Raw genomic sequence first — 23,423 nt, 5'->3', positions numbered from 1 at the left:
GCAACCTCCGCCTCCCTGGTTCAAGAGATTCTCCTCCCTTAGCTTCCTGAGTAGCTGGGATTACAGGTGTGCACCACCACACCCGGTTAATTTTTTATATTTTTAGTAGAAATGGGGTTTCACCATGTTAGCCAGGCTGGTCTCGAACTCCTGACCTCAGGTGATCCACCCGCCTTGGCCTCCCAAAGTGCTGGTATTACAGGCGTGAGCCACCGTAGCTGGCTAGCCCAAAGACTCTTGACCCATTTCAGTATCTACTCTAAGTCCAAAGTCTCATCTAAATCAGATATGGGTGTGACTGGAGGTGTTACTCATCCTGAGGCCAAATTCCTCTCCACCTATGGACCTGTGAAACCAGACAAGTTATGTGCTTTGAAAGTAAAGTGATGGGACAGGCATGGGGTAGACTTCCCCATTCCAAAAGAGAAAAATAGGAAAGAAGGAAAGAGTGACAGGTCCCAAGCAAGTCTAAAACCTCGCAGGGCAAATTCCATTAAATTTTAAGTTTCAAGAACAGCCCTCTTTGGCTCAGCGCTCTGCCCTCTGAGCCCACTGGGGTGGCAGCCCCATCCCCTTTGCCCTGGGTGGTAACCCTACCCTGGAGTCACTGGTTAGCAGCAGCCTAGTCCTGCTGAAACTACGGAGGGGACAGTGTTGCCTCCAGGTCTTTGGTGGTAGTGACAACCCTGCTGATCTCTGAATCATCTTCCAGGTAATTTTTCCCTATTCTTGAAGGATATTGTGTGTTCACAGCCAAATAGCTCCAGTTCTTGTTCCTTCCTGTAGAATCCTAGAAGTCCGACAGCCTTCCTTCATTCTGTCCCATCTCCGTCCCCTTGTGTCAAAGCTGGCAGTGCCTCTGCTGGTATAATCCCATCAGGATTTCTAATTTCTGCTTAAATGGCTGATTAAGTCTATGAGTTGCACCTCTGATCTCTGTCAAAAGGTTGTTCTAGCCACAACCTTAGTGTCCTCCCCAGAACATGCTTTCTCATTTTTTTTTTTTTTTTTTTTTTTTTTTTGCAATGTGGGTAGGCTGAAAATTTTCCAAAGCTTCAAGTTCTAGTTCCTTTTTGCTTACCAATTCCTTTCATATATCTCTTCTCTCACATTTTACTATAAGCAGTAAGAATAAACCAGGTTGTACCTTCAGCATTTTGTTTAGAAATCTCTTCAGCTAAGCATCCAAGTTTATGTCTTTTAAATTCTCTTTCTGCTGTTTATTTTATATTATAATTTTTGAGATGGCTAGCCAATGATCTTTTAACTTCTAATTTCTGCAAAACACTAGAAGACAATTCAAGCAGTTCTTTTCCACTTTATAACAAGGATCACCTTTCCTCCAGTTTCCAATAACACATTCCTCTTTTCCACCTGAGACCTCACCAGAATCACCTTTAATGTCTGTATTCCTACCAATAGTCTTTTTAAGGCAATATAAGCTTTCTCTAACATGCACTTCAAACTTCTTCTAGATTGTACCCATTATGCAATTCCAAAGCCACTTCCACATTTTTAGGTATTTGTTACATCAACACCTCATTTCTGGTGCCCAAATCTGCATTGGTTTGCTAGGGTTGCCATAACAAAGTACTGCGGTCTGGGTAAACAACAGATTTTTATATTCTCAAAATTCTGGAGTTTGGAAGTCCAAGGTCAAGGCATTGCTAGGTTTAGTTTCTCCTGAAGCCTCTCTCCTTGGCTAGCAGATGGCCGCCTTTTTGCTGCGTCCTCACATGGCTTTTTCTCTGTGTGTGTTCACTCTGGTGTCTCTTCCTCTTCCTATAAAGGCACCAGTCCTACTGGATTAGGGACCCAGCCTTACTACTTCATTTAACCATAATTACCTCTCTAAAGATCTTATCTCAAAATACAGTACCATTGGAGATGAGGGCTTCAACATATGAATTTTGGGGGAATTCAATTCGTCCATAATAGGGCTATCATGAATTAAGCTGCTGTGAACATTCATGTACAAGTCTGTGTGTGGATATGTTTTCATTTCTTTTAGATAAAGATCTAGGAGGATCAACCTGGGCAACAAAGTGAGACCTCATCTTTACAAAAAATTTTCAAAATTAGCCAGGCATGGTGGTGTACACGTGTAGCCCTGGCATCTCAGGAGGCTGAGGTGGGTGGATCCTTTGAGCCCAGGAGTTTTAGGCTGCAGTGAGCTATGATTGTGCAACTGCACCCCAGCCTGGGTGACAGAGTGAGACTCTATCTCTAAAGAAAGAGAGAGAGAGGAGGAAAGAAGAAAGAGAGGGAGGGAGGGAGAAGGAAAATGGATCTAGGAGTAGGATTTAGGAGATTAGGTAATGAATGTGTACTATTACAGGGACCTGTCGAGCTGTTTCCAAAGTGACTGTACCATCGTTCATTGCCACCAACAATACATGAGAGTTCTAGTTACTCCATGTGCTTGTTAACACTTAGTATTATCAGTCTTTTTCATTTTAACCATTCTAGTGAGTATGTAGTAGTACTTTATTATGGCTTTAATTTATAACTCCCTAATGATGAATGATGTTGAACATCTTTTCATGTGCTTATTGGCCATTTATATATGTTTTGTGAAGTGACTATTCAAATATTTTGTCCACTTTTTATTAGGTCACTTGTTTTCTTATTATTGAATTATCTATGAATATAAATCCTTTATCGGTGTATGTATTGTGATTTTTCTTCCCCAGTGACTGGCCTTTTCATTTTCTTTAGGCTTTTTTGGTGGTTCTTTTTTTTCTTTTTGGAAGAGAAAAATATTTCAATTTGATAAAATCCAGTTTATCAGGTGATATAGACAGAATTATACCCTACCCCACAAATTCATATGTTGAAGCCCTAACCTCTAAGTGACTATCTGGAGATGAGTCTTTAAGGAGGTAATTAAAGTAAAATGAGATCATAAGAGTGGGCCCTAATCTAATAGGACTGGTGTCTTTATAAGAAGAAGAAGACACCAGGAGTGCACACACACAGAAGAACGGCCATGTAAGAACAGAGCAAGGAGATGGCCATGTGAGGACAGAGCCAGAAGACAGCCGTCTGCAAGCCAAGGAGAGGGAAACCAAACCTGCTGATGCCTTGATCTTGGACTTCCAGCCTTCAGATTTCTGTTGCTGAAGGCACCCTGCCTCTGGTGTTTTACCATGGCAGCCCTCGCAGGCTAATATATTAGATTTTTTTCCTTCAACAGTTAACGCTTTTGGTGGCCTAAGGAATATTCACCTGACCCAGGGTAAAGAAGATTATTCTTCTATGCTTTCTTCTGGAAGTTTTATAATTTTAGCTTTTATGTATGTTTTTAACTTTCCTTCTTCTTGCCTTCTGTTTCTTTTAAGGCATCATCTATTGTGTTAATTTGTTCTTGTATTCTTTCTGATTTATTCTTCACTTCTGAAATGAGTGTTGCTTTTGTGAAACATATATAATTCTTTTCTGTGTCTGAGTTTTCCTAATTAGGTTTTACATTGTTCTTTCACGTCCTGTATCACTTTTTACTGTCTTTTAGCCCATTTTGAAGTATCAGGGTTCCAGTTTTGATCTGTTCATGGATATGTTTTTGTGACATGTTTCTTCTGGCTTCTTATCATTTATTGCTTAGGTTATTAATTTCTATTCTTTCTTATTTTCTATTATAAGTATTTAAAACTATAGGTTTTCCTCTAAGTATTACTTAGCTGTATTATATGTTTTTATTTGTATTATTTGGTGATCATTCACTTTCAGCTATTTATTAATTTCCATTATAATTCTTTCTTTCTTCTATGAGTTGTTTTAAAAAATATTTTTAAGGCCAGGTGTGGTGACTCACATCTGTAATCCCAGCACTTAGGGAGGGTAAGGTGGGAGGATTGCTTGAGGTCAGAAGTTTGAGACCAACCTAGGCAACAAAGTGAGACCCCATCTCTACAGAACATTTTTAAATATTAGCTGGGCCAGGCGTGGTGGCTCATCCCAGCACCGGTAATACCAGCACTTTGGGAGGCCGAGGCAGATGGATCACCTGAGGTCAGGAGTTCAAGACCCGCCTAGGCAACATGGTAAAACCCTATCTCTACTAAAATACAAAAATTAGCCAGGTGTGGTGAGAGCTGCCTATAATCCCAGCTACTTGGGAGACTGAGACAGGAGAATTCCTTGAACCCAGGAGGAGTTTGCAGTGAGCCGAGATTGCACCACTGCACTCCAGCCTGGGTGACATAGTGAGACTCTGTCTCAAAAAAGAAAAGAAAAGAAAATTAGCCGGGTGTAATGGCATGTACCTGTGGTCCCAGTGACTCAGAGGCTGAGGCAGGAGGATCACCTGAGCCCCAGGAGTAGAGGCTGCAGTGAGCTATGTTTGTGCCACTGCACTCCAGCCTGTGCAACAGAGCAAGACCCTGTCTCAAAATATATATATATTTTTAAATTTCTAAACTTCCCTTAGTTCTCTTTTGTTATTAACTTTTAACTGGATTTTTTGCAGAGGAAATACTTTATGAGATACCTATTCTTTAAAATTAAAGTGATTCTCCTGCCTCAACCACCTGAGTAGCTGGGATTACAGGCCAGCGTCACCACACCTGGCTATTAAAATACCTATTCTTTAAAATTTCTTAAGAATTGCTTTGTGTTAATATTTTGTTAATAGTTCACATGTGGTTCAATCAATTTGTTTATTAGTTCTGTATATGTTCATTAGATGAACTCGATAACTGTGTTGTTCTTTATTTATTTATGTATTTATTTTCTTTGTCTATTCATCAATTACTGGGTGAGAGGTATTAAAATTTCTTGTAAGTGTGGCTGTTCACTTTCTACCTGTCGTTTGTCTATGTGTGCTTTATAGAGGGTGAAGCTGTTTAGTAGGCACACATAAGCTAGAATTTTTCTGTCTTCCTGGTGAATGGAATCGTTTATCATTATCTAATGATTCTTTTCATCTTTAGCATTGCTTTGGACTTCGAAGTCTGTATTTTCTCTGCTGTTAACACAACTACACTGGTTCCTTTGGTGTGAATATTTGCATAGTATAACATTTTCCATGAAGAAACAAAACAGAGGAATTGGTTCTTTCTCAAAATCTGTTCTTCGTGCCAGCCCCCATCTCAGCCTTCTCCACTCACCCTCGGTCACTCTCCAAACCCAGGAGCAGTCCTTGATTCTCCTTTTCCTCACAGTCTACATCCAATCCATTAGCAAGTTCTATTAGTTCTATTATCACCTCCAAAATAGATCCTGAATCCAGCCCTTTCTCACTGTCTCAACTGTCATCCTGTCTCACACTCCTGCTGTGGCCTCCTTGCTGGTTGACCAGAGTGATCTTGTAAAAACATGTTAGGCCAGGCACGGCGGTTCATGCCTGTAATCCTAACACTTTGGGAGGCCAAGGCGGGTGGGTCACCTGAGGTCAGGAGTTGGAGATCAGCCTAGTCAACATGGCGAAACCCTGTCTCTACTAAAAATACAAAATTAGCCAGGTGTGGTGACGCTGGCCTGTAATCCCAGCTACTCGGGAGGTTGAGGCAGGAGAATCACTTGAACCCAGGAGACGGAGGTTGCAGTCAGCCAAGATCATGCCACTGCACGCAAGCCTGGGCAGCAAAGCAAGACTGCATCTCAAAAACTAAAAAATAAAATAAAATAAAAATAAAATGTTAGGCTCCCTGGGTCTCTGGCTTAGTCCATTTGTACTGCTTTAACAAAATACCTTAGAATGGGGTAATTCTAATCATTACTATTAATAAATAATAGCAATTTACTTCTCACAGTTCTAGAGGCTGGGAAGTTCAGGGTCAAGGTGGCACCTGACTCCGTTCTGGTCAGAGCTGCTCTCTGCTTCCAAGACGGTGCCTTCTCACTGCATCTTCACATGGTGGAAGGGCAAACGCTGTGTCCTCACGTGACAAAAGAGATAGAAGGGCCAGGCAGCTCTCTGAAGCCTCCAGGTTGGAGTCATGAACCTGCATGTTCCCCTCTGACATCCACAGAGTACCCATCATGGTCTTTGGCATGCAGTAGGTGGCCCATAAACGCCTGAATGAACAAACATATAGTAATGGCCGCTAGTACTGGGAATAGCAGCCACCGCAACAGCCCTGTGAGGGAAGCATTACAGATGAGGAAACTGAGGCTTAGGAGCAGGGACCTGCCCATGGTCCCAAAGCTAGGGAGAGACAGGGCTGGGATTTCCACTCCCATCCATCTGGCTCCAGAACCTGAGCTCTTGACCAGGCTGTTCTTATCCTGTCTCAGCCGGTGGTTGCCTGTCTGGACGGATGGACCTAAAGTCAGTCCAGCCAAACGGAGGAACGCGTGATCACCTGTTCTCTAAGTTCCCTGACCCTGAGAGGCTGAATCCATGGCCCAAGCTCTCCTGTCTCCTCCCCAGCTCTCCCACCCCCAGACGGTGGCGCAAAGTGGAAGAGTGTGCAGGAACCAAGGAGCTGCTGTGTTCTATGATGTGCCTGAAGAAACAGGACCTGTACAACAAGTTCAAGGGGCGCGTGCAGACGGTTTCTCCCAACTCCAAGTCCCCCTGGGTGGAGTCCGAATATGTAGATTACCTTTTTGAAGGTAGGTCTGTGGGTAAGGGACTGAGTGGGAGACTCTCCATCCCATCCAGGAGCTGTGCTCAGTGGTACTGTTCTCCTGACCATCTGTCTCCCACTTCCCCAAAGCAGAGGGCAGCTCCCTGGGGCCAGCCCCTTTGAGATGGGGCATGGGACCAGCAACCGCCCGGGGCCATGTCTGGTAGCCTGTCAGGGAGTTAGGGGAGCTCCAGCGTGCACCCTCTTCTAACAATGTTCGTTATCTTCAGTTGAGCACCATTTTGGTCATGGACTACACAAGGCACTTTATATGCTTATTCCTATTTTTTATGTTCAACCTCTCTCCTTAAAAACAATGTTTAAAACGAATTCTGGGCCGGGCGTGGTGGTTCATGCCTGTAATCCCAGCACTTTGGGAGGCTGAGGCAGGTGGATCACCTGAGGTCAAGAGTTTGAGACCACCCTGGCCAACATGGCAAAACCCCATCTCTACTAAATATATAAAAATTAGCCGGACTTGGTGGTGGGTGCCTGTAATCCCAGCTACTCGGGAGGCTGGGGCAGGAGAATTGCTTGAACCCAGGAGGCGGAAGTTGCAGTGAGTCAAGATCACGCCACTGCACTCCAGCTTGGGCGACGGAGCGTCTCAAAAGAAAAAATTAAAGAAACAAACAAAAAACAAATTCTGTTTGCAAAAGTATTTTTTATACACTGCAGAAATGTGGGGGGTTGGGGGGCGGTAAAGATGATGAAAAAAATGTCTCATGCTTACTGACAGAAATCACCAATTGACATTGGGTGAGGAGAGCACCCTTTTTTTTCAGTCTATTTTTAATCTTTAAACTTGTGAGGTTCATTTCCATCAACCCAAGACTCACAGACGCTAAGAAACTTGACACCGCTAGTAACCGGTGGACATAGATATGAACTGGAGCTTTCTGACCTTAGGCAGGGCCGGGTAACAAGCGGAGGATAAATGCCCTGACAGTGTCCTCAGAGAGCTGAGAGCTGTAACTTGCTGCCCAGGCTTCTCACAATGTTCAAGGACAAAATAAGGCTTTAAGAGAGAAGAGGGACGGACTGATTACAGGGCAGCAGGAAAAGATGGTAGAGAAGGAAGAAGAGATGATTCATGTGGGAAGAAGCTGGCTCGGTGGATGGATAAAAGGAGGGAAGGATAGATGGGTAAGAAGAAAGGGAGGATGGAGAGGATGGAGGAGGAAGCGATGGAAAAATGGGAAGGAAGGAGGTTGGATGGAAGGATGGATGCCTTTTAGGAAGAAAATATGGGTGGATGGAGAGATGGAGGATAGGAAGTATGTTAGTCAAGGTTCTCCAGAGAAACCGAACCAATAGGATATATATAGATACAATAAGAGGAGGCCAGCCATGGTGGCTCACACCTGTAATCAGAGCACTTTGGGAGGCTGAGGCAGATGGATCCTTTGAGGTCAGGAGTTCAAGACCAGCCTGGCCAACATGGTGAAACCCCGTCTCTACTAAAAATACAAAAATTACCCAGGTGTGGTGGCACACACCTGTAGTCCCAGCTACTCAGGAGGCTGAGGCAGGAGAATCACTTGAACCTGGGAGGCAGAGGTTGCAGTGAGCTGAGATCATGCCACTGTACTCCAGCCTGGGTGACAGAGCAAGACTTTGTCTCAAAAAAAAAAAAAAAAAAAAAAAATTTATAATAAGAGGAGATTTATTATGGGAATTGGCTCATGCAATTACAGACACAAAAACATCCCCTAATATGCGGTCATGTGCTGGACAACCAAGAAAGCTTGTGGTATGATTCCATCTGAGTCTGAAGCACTGGTGTAACCCCTAGTCCAAGACCACAGGCCCGACAATCAGAGGGGCCACTGGTATAAGTCCCAGAGTCCAAATGCCTGAGGACAGGAAGCTCCGATGTCCAAGGACAGGAGAAGCTGATGTGCTAGCTCAGGAAGAGAGCATGTGAATGTGCCATTCCGCCTCCGTTTTTTGTTCTCTTTGGGCCATCAGGGGATTGGATGAAGCCTGCCCACACTGGTGAGGACAGATCTTCACCAAATCTACTGATTAAAATGTTAATCTCTTCTGGAAAAATCCTCACAGATGGGCCCAGAAATAATGTTTTACTATCTACCTGGATATCCCTTAGCGCAGTTAAATTGACACATAAAATTAACCATCACAGGCCAAGCACTGTGGCTCACACCTGTAACCCCATCACTTTGGGAGGCCAAGGTGGGAAGATCCCTTGAGGATGAGGTAGGCAGATCCCTTGAGCCCAGGAGTTCAAGACCAGCCTGGGCAACATAGGGAGACCTCATCTCTACAAAATAAATAAATAAATAAATAAATAAATAAATAAATATTTAAATTCGCTGGGTATGGTGGTGTGCACCTGTGGTCCCAGCTATTTGGGAGGCCAAGGTGGGAGGATGACTTGAGCCCAGGAGGTCAGGGCTGCAGTGAGCCATGATTATTCCATTGCACTTCAGTCTGGGTGACAGAGCAACACCCTGTCTTAAAGAAAGAAAAAATTTAACCATAACAGAAGGCAGAAGAAAAGGCAGACGGGTGGATGAGACGGGTGGGTAGATAGTATAGAAGAAAAGCAGGACATCCAAGCAGGGAAGGAAGGGCTGGGGCATAGGAGAAGTGAGGAAGGAAGGAAGGAGAGACAAGAAGGAAGGATGTGTAGGAAGGTAGGAGAGAAAAGATGAATGGTTGGATGAGAAGAATGGATGAGTAGGTTAGAAGGCTGACTGGCTAGATAAAAGGTGGGAAGTATAAATGAATAATAAGAAAAGAGGCATAGGAAGGAAAAAATATTGGTTAGAAAGGATGATTGAGAAGAAAGGAAGGGTGATTTAGAAGGATGGATGGATGGATGGATGGATGAGAAGGAAAGGAAGGATAACAAGGCAGACGGGAAGGCTGTCTGGCTAGAAGAATGGTAGACAAACCACAATAATCACTGGAAGGGTTAGGAATAAGACATTAGAAGAATACAGGGAAAGACACAAAGAGATTTAAAATGTTTTCATTAATTTTCACGAGATTTAAAATGTTTTCATTAATTTTCACGTCCTCCCTGAATTTCTCCTGATTCTTCAGCCCCACATCCCAAGCCAGGGTGACCCTTCCTGCCTTTACACTGCCTCCACAGTTTTCATGTTCTCAGCTGTGGCCCTGATCACTTTCTTTTGGTAGTTTGCATATTTCATTTACCCCAAAGCTTTCAGCTCCTGGAGGTCAGGATACAAGGAGGCCTCGTCTCCCCATTCCCCTCAGCTCCCTTCCCAAAGCTTGATACCTAGTCAGTATCCAATGTTTAGGATGTTTCCTAAACATGTAAGTAATGGCATCATGAAGAAGCCACGTGTTTACCTTGACCACAAACACAGGGCAAAGGTGACTAGTGTGGTCAGAGATCCCTGCTGGCTGGGAATCAGGGAAGGCTACATGGAAGAAGTGGCATTTTAGTTAGAACTTGAAAGGTGTTGTATTTAGTTTTCTCTGGCTGACGTATTCCTTGTCACATTGCCCTCTCCATCTTCAAGCCATTGGGCAAGGCTAGAGGGCCCTCAACAGACTGTCAGTAGGAATGTGGAAGTTAAAGAATCAGAGTGCAGAAAGAAACAAGCTGCATTTTAGAGAAAAGCTAAATCCCCTCCAGGAATACCTCAATCATCATGAACAGCCTGTTAGTAGACACACTGACACTCAAGGCACTGCTTCACAAGGTAAGGAACGCGTTATTGAAAACTCGAGAGAGGGAGAGCCTTGTTCCATACTGGCAGAAAGCTTAGCAGAGTTGTGTCCTGCAGTCTTGTGGGAAGCAGATCTTGTAAATGATGAATTTGAATGCTTATCGGAGGAGGTTTCCAAATGAAATGTGGAAGGCACGGCCTGGTTTCTTCCTGCCACTTATAGTAACATGCAAGAGGAAAGAGAGAAAATGAAGGAAGAACTTAAACAGAAAGGAACCAGGACTTGATGATTTGGGAAGTTCTCAACCTATGCAAAAAACAATAAAATTAAGAGATTGTGGTTGGGCGCAGTGGCTCATGCCTATAATCAGTCCGAGGTGAGCAGATCACCTGAGGTCAGGAGTTTGAGACCAGCCTAGCCAATGTGGGGAAACCCCATCTCTACTAAAAATACAAAAATTAGCTGGGTGTGGTGGTGGGCACCTGTAATCCCAGCTACTCAGGAGGCTGAGGTGGGAGGATCACTTGAACCCAAGAGGTGGAGGTTGCAGTGAGCCAAGATCAGGCCACTGTACTCCAGCCTGGGTGACAGAGCAAGACTCCATCTCAAAAAAAAGAAAAAAAAAAAGAAAGAGATTGCTCCGAAAAGTGTGACATAGAGAAACAGACAAGTACGTTATTGTACCAAACTTCAGGAAGATAAAGGATCAAAGTACTGAGTCACTCAAAAGGCTTTTTGAGGAAATTAAGATTATAACTCACAGTCCCCTTCAATCAAACCAGGGGACTTCTAGGAAGCTGAAGAGCATTGTCCCTCAGCCATCTCAGCTGGAGCCAAAAGTAGAGAGGGGCTTTTCTGAAAAAAAGATTTATGCACCTGGCTTTTATCTAATAATGCAGTGGATTCCCCCGTGACATCCATAGGAGAGCCATAAAGTTCCTGAGAACTTTACATCCACAGAAACACTGTTATCTTGGGCTAAATGGAACACAGAGCATATGAAATCAAAGAAGGCTGTTGGACTCTCCAGTTTCTACTGGTGAGATGCAGACTGGTAAAACTACTTAGCTGCAAACACCTGCTACCTTTAGTGAAAAGGAAGGATGACCCAGATGGTGAAACCAGAAGCTCAAAGGGCAGTGCTAAGAGCGAAAGAGAATTCTTCCCAAGCCTTGAAACCTAATGGAGTTTTCTTGGCTGGATTTTCATACTGTGTTGGACCATGACCCCATTGTCCCTTCCATTCCACCATACTTAAGCCAGATTGTCTGCAACTGTTATCCTGTGCCTGTCCCATGTTTTATGTTGGGAACAGATAACTTTAGTTTTTCTGGCCCACAGATGAAGAGAAACTGTGTCCCAGGAGTTGTACTGACTGGACTATGCCCAGAGTCTATTTGACTCTGATTTAGATACTGTTGATTTGGGAATTTGAGTTGATGCTGTAATGAGATGAGACATTGGGGGACATTGGGATGGAGTGAATGGATTTTGCATTTGAAAGAGATGTGGGCCAGGTATGGTGGCTCACGCCTGTAATCCCAGCACTTTGGGAGGCCGAGGCGGGCAGATCAGCTGAGGTTGGAAGTTCAAAACCAGCCTGACCAATATGGAGAAACCCCATCGCTACTAAAAATACAAAATTAGCCAGGCGTGGTGTCACATGCCTATAATCCCAGCTACTCGGGAGGCTGAGGCAGGAGAATTGGTTGAACCTGGGAGGCGGAGGTTGCTGTGAGCTGAGTTCACGCCATTGCACTCCAGCCTGGGCAACAAGAGTGAAACTCCATCTCAAAAAAAAAAAAAAAGAAACAGATGTGGATTTTGGGTAGGGGACAGAGGGAAGACCATGGTAGGCAGAATGATCCTCTAAAGGTGCTCTGCCCTAATCCCCAGAAGCTGAAAATATGTTAGATGTCAGTATTGCACGGCAGTAAGAATCCTTTTTTTTTTTTTTTTTTTTTTGAGACGGAATCTCGCTCTGTCACCCAGGCTGGAGTGCAGTAGCCAGATCTCGGCTCACTGCAAACTCTGCCTCCTGGGTTCACGCCATTCTCCTGGCTCAGCCTCCCGAGTAGCTGGGACTACAGGTGCCCGCCACCACACCCGGCTAATTGTTTTGTATTTTTAGTAGAGATGGGCTTTCACCATGTTAGCCAGGATGGTCTCGATCTCCTGACTTTGTGATCCATCCACCTCAGCCTCCCAAAGTGCTGGGATTACAGGCGTCAGCCACCGTGCCCAGCCAGCAGTAGGAATCTTAATTAAGGTTATAGACTGCTATGGTTTGAATGTCCCCTCTAAAACTCCTGTTGACATTTAATCATCATTGTGATTGCATTAAGAAGTGGCCCTGTTAAAAGGTGATTTAGTCCTTAATAACTCTGTCCCCATGAATAGATTAATGTCAGTCTTTCGGGAGTGTGTTTATCAAGAATGGATTGTTAAAAAGTGAGTTCTGGCCAGGGGCAGTGGCTTATGCCACTCAGCACTTTGGGGGGCCAAAGCTGGTGGGTCACTTGAAGTCGGTTGTTTGAGACCAGCCTGGCCAACACGGTGAAACTCTGTCTCTACTAAAAAATACAAAAACGTATCCGGGAGTGGTGGCAGGCGCCTGTAATCCCAGCTGCTCAGGAGGCTGAAGCAGGAGGATCGCATGAATCCAGGCGGCGGAGGTTGCAGTGAGCTGAGATCACCCCATTGTACTCCAGCAGTCTGGATGACAGAGCAAGACTCTGTCTCAAAAAAAAAAAAAAAAAAAAGAAGAAGGAAAGAAAAAAAAAGAAAAGTGAGTTCTGCCCTCTCTTGCTGGCTCACTCTCACCCTCTCTTGCCTTTCCACCTTCCACCATGGGATAACACAGCACAAAGGCCCTTGCCAGATGCCAGTGCCATGCTCTTTGACTTCCAAGTCTCCAGAAACACGAGCCAAATACATTTCTGTTCATTATAAATTACCCAGCCTGTGATATTCTGAAATAACAACACAGAATGGACTGAGACATAGATCTTCAAATAGGGAGGTTATCCTGGATAATCCAGATGGGCCCAATCTAATCCCATGAGCCTTTAAAACTTTCTCCAGCTGGAGGCAGAAGAGAAGCGGCAGAAGGGGAAGTCAGAGAGATCTGAAGCATAAACAGGATTCCACGGTGCCGTTTCTGGTTTGACGATGGAGTGGTAACATGATGAAAAATGTGGGTGCCTTCCAGAGCGAGAGGCTCCCACTAACAACCGGCCAGGAAACAGGGACCACAGCCCTACAGCCACAAAGAACTAAGTTTTGCTGACAACCCAAGGGGCCTTGGAAGTGTCTTCACCCCAGTGGTTCCAGATGTGAGACCCAGAGCGGAGGAACCAGCTGAGCCCACCTGGACTTCTGACCTAGATAACTGTGAGATAATAAGTTTGTATCATTTTTAAGCCAATGTGTGTGTGGTAATTTGTTATGGCAGCGATAGGAAATGAATCCAGATGGGCAGGATCTGCCAGGCCAGTGACATGTGGAGGGCACCCAGGCGGACGGGATGGCATGAGAGAAGGCAGGTCAGCAGTGAGCTTGCCTGGGTCACCTCTCATCTCTAAGCCTGTTTTCCCCTCTATAAAATGAGAATAGTGGTATCTCCCTCCCAGGATCACTGCAAGGCTGAAATAACAGATTATAAGGTTCTGGGTGCGCAAGAAGTGTTTGAAACATGCTAGTTGCTTTTCCATTTCCAAGAGAGCTCTCTGGTCTTGTGGGATGGAGGCAGTGCGGCCCCTCGGGATTACTGACAGGTCCTGCTCTGTTTCTGCAGTGGAGCCGGCCCCACCTGTCCTGGTGCTCACCCAGACGGAGGAGATCCTAAGTGCCAATGCCACATACCAGCTGCCCCCCTGCATGCCTCCACTGGATCTGAAGTATGAGGTGGCATTCTGGAAGGAGGGGGCCGGAAACAAGGTAGGAAACTCCTTTCTTGCCCCCAGGCTAGGCCCACTCCTCCACCCCTTCTTACTCAGGTTCTTCTCACCCTCCCAGCCTGCTCCTGCACACCTCCTCCAGGAAGCCTTCCCTGAACACCCCTGACTTCTGGCAGTCAGCCCTAATAAAATCTGGTCAAAGTATGATGACCTACAAGAGGCCTGCTTGCCAAGTCAACAGATTCAGTACAGAAAAACTGAAAAATACAGATAAGCTCTAAGAAGCAAACCAAAAGTACCCGGAGATGACCACACATCACTCTGGTGTATATCCAATTTCAGATTTGTTTTCTGTGTATGCATGTGTGTACAGCTGCATTTATTTATGGCAAGGACTGGCAAACTTTCCTGAAGAAAGCCAGATAGTGGATATGTTTGGCTTCGTGGGCCTTATGTTCGCTTAGGACTCCTCAACACTGCAGTTGCAGCACAAAAGGAGCTACAGCCTGTATGTAAATGAATGGGCATCGCTGGGTTCCAGTAAGACTGTTTACAGGCTAGGTGTGGTGGCTTAGGCCTGTAATCTCAGTACTTTGGGAGGCCCAGGTGAGAGGATTACCTTAGCCTAGGAGTTCAAGACCAGCCTGGGGAACATGGTGAAACACTGTCTCTACAAAAAAAAAAAAAAAAAGCTGGGTATGGTGACGCATGCTTGTGGTCCCAGCTACTCGGGATGCTGAGGCAGGAGGATCGCTTGAGCTAAGGAAGCGAGGCTACAGTGAGCCGTGATCGCGCCACTGCACTTCAGTCTGGGCAACAGAGTGAGACCTTGTCTCAAAAAAACAAAAAATAAAACTTTTTACATAAACAAGTGGCCAGCCAGACTTGGTCCCTGGACCCCTGTTCTTGATTGCTCTTGCTTCCACTAAAGCAACATTTACACTCCCGATCTTTTGCATACTCCGGGTTCCAGGGATTATAGATCTGAATCCAGTGTGGTTTCTGCCTTGAAGAACCTCCAAATATTCCAGACCAGCACTGCCCAATAGAAAGAAATATAATGCAAGCCACATGTGCAGTTTTAAGAGTTCCATGTTAGGTAAAAAGAGACAGGTACATTGAATTTTAATAACAGATTTTACTTCATCCAATTGAATGGTATCATTTCAGTGAGCAATTCTGATAAAAGTGATTGAGATCTTTTACATTCTTTTTCTCTACTTCTTTAAAATCTGATGTGTGTTTTGTACTTGGAACACCTGTCAGTGTGGACCAGATGCATTTCACATACTCAGTAGTCACACGTGGCCTGTGCCTTCCATACCAGACAGACATCTGCAGAGGTTTCCTCCACTGCTGATAGACTGGGAGACCCCAAGATGGAAAGCCTGAAGAATCTGCTCCTCAAAGTAGGGACCTTAATGGGGGTGCACACCAGGGCGCCCCCAAGTGGCAGGCTGCTTTTGAACCGTGGCTATCCCTACCCAGAGACTCAGATGAAAAGAACTCAGGTGGTGTTGGGAAGTGCTTCCTCAATGCTTACACTTTAATGCAGGAAAAGAATAGAAGGTTCAGGCAAGGGGCCGGGCGCGGTGGCTCAAGCCTGTAATCCCAGCACTTTGGGAGGCCGAGACGGGCGGATCACGAGGTCAGGAGATCGAGACCATCCTGGCTAACACGGTGAAACTCCGTCTCTACTAAGAAATACAAAAAACTAGCCGGGCGAGGTGGCGGGCGCCTGTAGTCCCAGCTACTCGGGAGGCTGAGGCCGGAGAATGGCGTGAACCCGGGAGGCGGAGCTTGCAGTGAGCTGAGATCCAGCCACTGCACTCCAGCCTGGGCGACAGAGCGAGACTCCACCTCAAAAAAAAAAAAAAAAAAAAAAGAAGGTTCAGGCAAGGAGGGAGGATCACTTGAGGCTGGGAGTTCGAGACCAGCCTGGGCAACAGCAAGACTTTGTCTGTACAAAAAATAATTTTAAAAAATTACCCAGGTATGGTGGTTGTGAATCTGCAGTCCCTAGCTACTTGGAGAGCTGAGGTAGGAGGATTGCTTGAGCCCAGGAGTTTGAGGCCGCAGTGAGCTGTGATCACACCACTGCACTTTGGCCTGGGTGACAGAGCCAGACCCTATCCCCTACAGAAAAAAAAAACACACACCCTACCATGTCTGCCAACCCCACTCTGTCCTGGCTATGTGAAACCAGTCCCCACAGCAGCTCTGCCACTCTCTGCTTCTTTTCCAAACAGACCCTATTTCCTGTCACCCCCCATGGCCAGCCAGTCCGGATCACCCTCCAGCCAGCTGCCAGCGAACGCCACTGCCTCAGTGCCAGAACTATCTGCACCTTCAGTGTCCCGAAATACAGCGAGTTCTCTAAGCCCACGTGCTTCTTGCTGGAGGTTCCAGGTGGGTACCAAGTGGTGCAGAAGGGGGAGCTTTCCCTCTGGGCCTTGGGAGCTTTGTGACACAGTGGTTAAGAGCATGGGCCTAGAGACAGACTCGCCGGGATTAAAACCACACTCATTGTGTGTCTTTGGGCAGCTTACATACTGCCCCAAACCTTGGTTTGCACAGTCTGCAGGATAGGTTTGTTCTTGTGAGGATTAAATAGGGTAATGTATGTGAAGCACTCAGCACAGGTGCAGTTGTAGACAAGAGCCATTGTTGTTTCTCTCATTGTTATTTTTCCTTCCTTAGAAGCCAGCTGGGCTTTCCTGGTGCTGCCATCACTTCTGATACTGCTGTTCGTCATTGCCACAGGGGGTGTGATCTGGAAGAGCCTCATGGGGAACCCCTGGTTTCAGCGGGCAAAGATGCCACGGGCCCTGGTATAGCAAATCTGGGGGTGTGAGGCAGGTGGGGAGGGGTTGAGAGTAAGGGAGTGGGGCTGGAGCTACGAGTTGTTCAGATAGAATATCAAGATGGTCCAGACTCCTGGACCAAAACATCTATCTTTGTGTCTGAATTTCCACCATTAGTAATGCATTCACTTAGTCCTGAATAAAATGGCAAATAGGCCCGGGAGGGAGGAGGGCCTTAACTTCCTCTGAGATAAATAACTTCACCTCTGCTAAGGATGTGTCAGCTGCTGGGAGCAGAGCCCCCGGCCTTGGACCTCAGGAGAGATACCCAGAAGGGGAGGAGGAGAGGAGCCACCAAAGGGGATATCTTAAAAGAGTCCCAATTTTTAGTTCACACTTTAACCCAGGATGAGCTGTGCCCTGGCTGACCTTGGAGTTTCTTCCCTGGTCTGCTGGGTCTCTCCCTTAGAATCTAGGGGACAGCTTGGGCAGGGGAAGCCCAGGAGGTGATATGGGTTGGCCCTGTTCAGATGAGGGCTGGCAGGGGCAGCTTGGGCATAGGCAAGGCTCTGATGGGCATGGGGGCTTTGAGGATGGGTTCTGAGCGTCCCTGCATCATGGCAGGGTGGCAAAGGGAGCATTTCCAAATTTCCTGGCTCCAGGATCTGTAGGAGAATCCCACTAACTGTCAGAGTGACAACCTCGGGTAGACATGTCTGTGCGCTGCCCCGTGCCCTCAGCCTTCCTGTTAAGAGCACACCAGCTGGACTTGCAACTCCCAGTGCCTGCACCCAGTGGGCTTTCTCTGGCCTCTGGAGCCCACACTGCCCCTGCATGTGGCAGCCTGCAAGTGTCAGAGCCACCAGCAATTCCATTCCTCAACCATGACTGTGGGTAAAGAGCCCAGGAGCATCCCCCTCCTGGGATCGCTCCGAGGTGCGTGTGCCCCAGTGGCTCCCTGAGTTCCCAGCAGGATTAAGTGCCAGTAGCCTTAGTGGTCAGTTGCTTGATAACACCCCACTTCCTGGCTGCTCCCCCAGTCCCATCTGGTGTGTCCTGGGATCACCTCCCAAAGAAACTGCTTACACTTGAAGCCTTGTCTCAGGTCTGTTTCTATGGGAATTCAGATGAAGATAATTGTGCTTCAGGAAAGCCTAAATTTTCTGCTCTTCTCTCCCCTACCCAAATCAGGACTTTTCTGGACACACATACCCTGTGGCAACCTTTCAGCCCAGCAGACCAGAGTCCCTGAACGACTTACTCCTCTGTCCCCAAAAGGAACTGACCGGAGGGGTCAGGCCGATGCCTAGAGTCAGGGCCCCAGCCACCCAACAGGCAGGATGGAAGAAGGACCTTGCAGAGGACGAGGATGAGGAGGAGGAGGAGGACACAGAAGATGGCGTCAGCTTCCAGCCCTACATTGAGCCACCTTCTTTCCTGGGGCAAGAGCACCAGGTTCCAGGGCACTCGGAGGTTGGTGGGGTGGACTCAGGGAGGCCCGGGGCTCCTCTGCTCCCGGGCGAAGGCTCCTCTGTTTGGGATTCTTCAGACAGAAGCTGGGCCAGCACTGTGGACTCCTCCTGGGACAGGGCTGGATCCTCTGGCTGTTTGGCTGAGAAGGGGCCAGGCCAAGGGCCGGGTGGGGACGGGCACCAAGAACCTCTCCCACCACCTGAATTCTCCACGGACTCGGGTTTCCTGGAAGAGCTCCCAAAAGATGACCTCTCCTCCTGGGCCACCTGGGGCACCTTACCACCAGAGTCAAATCTGGTCCCTGGGGGGCCCCCAGTTTCTCTTCGGACACTGACCTTCTGCTGGGAAAGCAGCCTTGAGGAGGAAGAGGAGGAAGAGGAGGCGAGGGAATCAGAAACTGAGGACAGCGATGCGGGCAGCTGGGGCGCTGAGAGCACCCAGAGGACCGAGGAGAGCGGCCGGACACGGGGGTATTACATGGCCAGGTGAGCTGTCCCACGGCTTCCCACCGAATCTGATGCTGCTGCCTTTGCGAGGACTACTGGGCTTCCCAAGAAACTCGAAAGCCTCCGTACCTTTCCTAGGTGGCGGAGGGGCATTGCACTTCCGGGAACCCCGCCTAGCGGCTGTTTGCCCGTTGGGCTGAGCAATAAGATGCCCCTCCCTCCTGTGACCCACCCGCTTTAGGCTGAGCTACAAGAGGAATGGACACAGGGTGGCTGAGGTCGTAGGTTTGTGGGGTGTCATCACCCCCATTGTCCCTGGGGTGACAGGCCAGGGGGAAACATTATCCCTGGACAACACAAAACAGGTGAGCTCAGGTCACTGCGGACATCAAGGGTGTACACCACCAAGGGGCCCTCTGGAACTTGAGACCACTGGAGGCACACCTGCTATACCTCATGCCTTTCCCAGCAGCCACTGAGCTCCCCCATCCCAGGGCTCAGCCTCCTGATTCATGGGTCCTCTAGGTGAGGCCCAGATAAAACTCCAGTTGGCTGAGGGTTTTGGATGGGAAGGGAAGGGTGGCTGTCCTCAAATCCTGGTCTTTGGAGTCATGGCACTGTACGGTTTTAGTGTCAGACAGACCAGGGTTCAAATCCCACCTCTGCTGGTCACTGGTTTTGTGATCTTGGGGAAGACACCTTCCTTGTCTGCCTCACTTCCTCATCTGCAGCTTCGCCTGGGTGTGGTGAGGGTTCTAGGGGATCTCAGACGTGTGTAGCACGGACCCCGCTGTGTTCTTGATGCTCTCTACATGGTGGCTGGTAGAATTCTCCGTCTATCCAGGCTCCAGGAGACCCCTGGGCATCTCCCACCTGTGGCCCCTAAACCCAGAGTGACTGAGAGCACTTACCATTCAGCTTGTCTCATCCCCAGTCTACCTCCTTCCTTCTACCCTCACTGCCTCCCAGTCAGGTGAGTGAGCTCTCAGAAACCAGAGTCCCACCCAAGGGGACCCTGGTCTCTCAGCCTTCACCCAGCAATGAGAACCCTGCTTCCCAGGGGAGGAACCAAGTGCTCCATCTTCTAGGGACCCAGTTTGTTGGAGTAGGACAGTAATGTGACAGGAATCGGACTTCTGGGCCCGTAATCCCTGTTTGGACAGCACGTTAGGCCCTTGGTTGACTACTGTGTTCCAGAGAAGTCCCATTCTCCCTTCTGGTTATAAGAAACCAGTGCCTTCTAGATTCAGGTGACTATCCTTACCTGGGGGTGCTCATGTATCCTCAGCTAACCTACACCCAGCAGAATATAGATGAGCACAGCTGAGTTTTCACCCGGAGGACCAAAGTGTTTTGTGGTGGAGGATCTGAACCACCTTGGCTCTGTGGCCATTCAACCTGCCAGGACTAACGTTTCTGGATTTGTGAAGAAGGGATCTTCAAAGCCATTGAACCCAGAGAGCTGTGTTGTTTTAAAGCCACCACAAGGGTACAGCATTAAATGACAGAACTGGAAAAGCTGCTTAGGGCATCTCATCCAGGGCTTCTCAAACCATGTCCCCCAAAGGCCTTGGATCGCATTGCAGGGAGTGCCATGGGGCTATGGGAGCCTCCCATTTTCACCAGAGCAGCCTCACTGTGTCCTGATTTACATACTGTGGCTTTCCACGTAAGGTTTTGTTTAGAGGGCTTCCACTACTCAAGAAAAAGTTAGCAAACCACTCCTTTTGTTGCAAAGGAGCTGATGTCCAGGGTGGCAAAGGCACTTGCCCCAGGTCACCCAGCAGTGCTGCTCTGAAGACTTATTGTGCACATCCCCAAGGGTTAGAGCTTCGATCTCTGCACAGCCAGGCCAACCTCTGACCCCTTGTCCATGTCAGTAAAAGATGAAGGTCACAGCCAGGATTTCTAAGGGTCAGGAGGCCTTCACCACTGCTGGGGCACACACACACACACACACACACGTATACACACACACATACAACACACACCTGTGTCTCCCCAGGGATTTTCCCTGCAGTGAGGCTTGTCCACAAGATTGAGCTCAGAAGAGGAAGAACAAACAAACCACAGAGCTGGGGAGGGCTGTGGCTCGGGGCCAGCTCCCAGGGAAATCCCCAGACCTGGACCAACGTTCTCTCTGGAACCAGCCGAGCTGCTTCGTGGAGGTAATTTCAAAAAAGTAAAAGCTATCATCAGCATCATCTTAGGCTTGTATGAAATAACCACTCCGTTTCTATTCTTAAACCTTACTATTTTTGTTTTGTTTTTTTGAGTCGGAGTTTTGTTCTTGTTGCCTCGGCTGGAGTGCAGTGGTGCGATCTCGGCTCACTGCATCCTCCGCCTCCCGGGTTCAAGTGATTCTCCTGCCTCAGCCTCCCAAGTAGCTGGGATTACAGGTGCCCACCACCACACCTGGCTAATTTTTTTGTATTTTTAGTAGAGACGGGGTTTCATCATGTTGGCCAGGCTGGTCTCAAACTCCTGACCTCAGGTGAACCGCCTGCTTTGGCCTCCCAAAGTGCTGGGATTACAGGCATGAGCCGCCGCGCCCAGCCAAACCTTACTATTTTTTTTTTTAAGAATTTTTTCCAGAGTTTAATTTCTGACATAGCTTGAGTTTTCTAGTAACTCTAAACTCCATCTCCTTTATCGTCATTAAGTCATTGACAAAAAGCCAGGAGAAGCTTAGGAAAGTGCATGATAATCAGTATGATAATTTGCCTTGTGTGGTCAGCACTTAACTGTTTACAAAGCCCTTTCACATGCACAGCAGGTGGGAACTGTGTGATGTGGGCTGGGCCTGCACTGGAAGCACATCCCGTGAAAAGTGTTCGTGCCTTAGGTGAAGCAACATGTATCACTTTAGAGTACTAACAGTATATATTGTTCTTACGTATTGGTATTTATTTCTATTTTTGCTATGTTTATGTCATATTTAAATGATATCTAACTGCTTGTTGGTATACCCTAAACTGTTTAAATAAAGAGCTCTATTTTTAAAGAAAAAACGTACAATTGAATGGAAAAGTGTATGCTCTTATCCTTTTGTGAGACAGGATCTCACTCTGTCACGTATGCATGCACCACCAGGCCTGATTGATTTTTTTGTTTTTGTAGAGATGGAATCTCCCTGTGTTGCCCAGGCTGGTCTCAAACTCCAGGGCTCAAGCAGTCCTTCCCTCCTTGGCCTCCCAAAGTGTTGGTTGGGATTACTGGTGTGAGTGACTGTGCCTGGCCTATTCTCTTACTTTTCAAAGGCTCCTCACCTCTCCTCTGGGAAACCTAGCTGTTAAGACTACAAGGGCCGGCCAAGCAGGGTGGCTCATACCTGTAATGCCAGCACTTTGGGAGGCCGAGGCAGGCAGATCACAAGGTCAGGAGATCACGACTGTCCTGGTTAACACGGTGAAACCCCATCTCTACTAAAAATGCAAACAATTAGCCGAGCATGGTGGTCGGCGCCTGTAGTCCCAGCTACTCAGGAGGCTGAGGCAGGAGAATGGCGTGAACCCGGGAGGCGGAGCTTGCAGTGAGCTGAGATCACACCACTGCACTCCAGCCTGGGTGACAGAGCGAGACTCCATCTCAAAAAAAAAAAAACACTACAAGGTCTTGAGTTGGGTCCCCAGAAGCAAACCCAGAGAAAAGGTAGAAAGGTAGAAAGCAGTGCAGTGATCCAGGTAACGCCAGGAGGGGAGTGTGGAGGCAAGATGGGGTGGTGGGGGAGAAGGGCGGCCAGGCAAAGTGTGTCATCAACAGGTCCCTGCTGTGGGCAGCTGAACCTCAATGCCCCTGGAAAGCTCTGGAAGTCAATGTAGGATGCACTTCAGATTTGGTCCTCCTGCCAGCAGCAGGAGCCAGGGAATCTAGCTACTCCCTCCCATCAGTCCAGTGTGGAGGCCGTTCCCTGAGGCAGAGTTGCAGGTACTTGCATTTGGAATCCACCAAGCTGAGTGCACAAGAAAGGGGAGTGCCATGGGGCTGAGGGCAGGGTCCCCAGCCAGTATCCCTTGTTGCAGTGAGGCTGGAGCTGACGGCTCACCCAACTGCAACTATGGTCCATGAAAGGATATGGAACAGCACCTGTGTGACTAACCTTGCACTCCCAAACTCATTCCAGCGGCTCTCCATTAGCAAGGGTCTCCCAGTTTCCAGCGACTCTCATAAGACCACCTGGTGACTGTCTAGCACTGTGCCCACAGTTGTCACCACTTATTGGTGCTAGGGTATGTGCTAGACCCAAGCCTAGCTGATCCTACAAGTCCGTCTCCCTGGAATTCAGTAGTCTCCCTGGCTGGCTGGGCCTGGAGCAGGTACCTTCCAACCTGCCACGGCTGCATTTCCCAGTCTAAGGAACAGTCTGCAGACAAGACAAGAAAGCAGCCACTGCCATGTGGGCTGCCAAGACAAGAAACAGTAACCCCTGCTTCTGGTCCCTTCCCCAGGTGCAGCTGCACCCCCAGCCTCGGCTTCATCCCACCTTTAAAAATCTTTTTTTCGAGACAGGGTCTCTCTCTGTTACCCAGGTTAGAGTACATGATCTCAGCATCTCAGCTC

At 47.6% G+C, this 23,423-nt stretch overlaps 1 protein-coding gene across 3 annotated transcripts in view; it reads left to right on the top strand.

The window, feature by feature from the left end:
- Positions 1–21,869, top strand: part of IFNLR1 (interferon lambda receptor 1) — a 33,240-nt gene extending 11,371 nt beyond the window's left edge. Inside the window, exons 3-7 of one of the 3 annotated variants that reach the window (XM_025400266.1) lie at positions 6,374–6,558; positions 14,038–14,180; positions 16,390–16,549; positions 16,841–16,971; positions 18,136–21,869. In XM_025400266.1, coding sequence (XP_025256051.1) covers positions 6,374–6,558; positions 14,038–14,180; positions 16,390–16,549; positions 16,841–16,971; positions 18,136–18,906 — 1,390 coding nt within the window. In that variant the 3' untranslated portion in view covers positions 18,907–21,869. The remainder of the gene's footprint in view (positions 1–6,373; positions 6,559–14,037; positions 14,181–16,389; positions 16,550–16,840; positions 16,972–18,135) is intronic. The other 2 variants (XM_025400272.1, XM_025400280.1) reach the window with 2 other exon arrangements.
- Positions 21,870–23,423: the final 1,554 nt, after the last annotated feature.

This window comes from Theropithecus gelada, chromosome 1 (genome assembly GCF_003255815.1).
Source record: "Theropithecus gelada isolate Dixy chromosome 1, Tgel_1.0, whole genome shotgun sequence".
Classification (NCBI taxonomy): domain Eukaryota; kingdom Metazoa; phylum Chordata; class Mammalia; order Primates; family Cercopithecidae; genus Theropithecus; species Theropithecus gelada.
The sequence above is the reverse complement of the archived record's forward strand: the minus strand, read 5'-3'. Positions and strand labels throughout refer to the sequence as shown.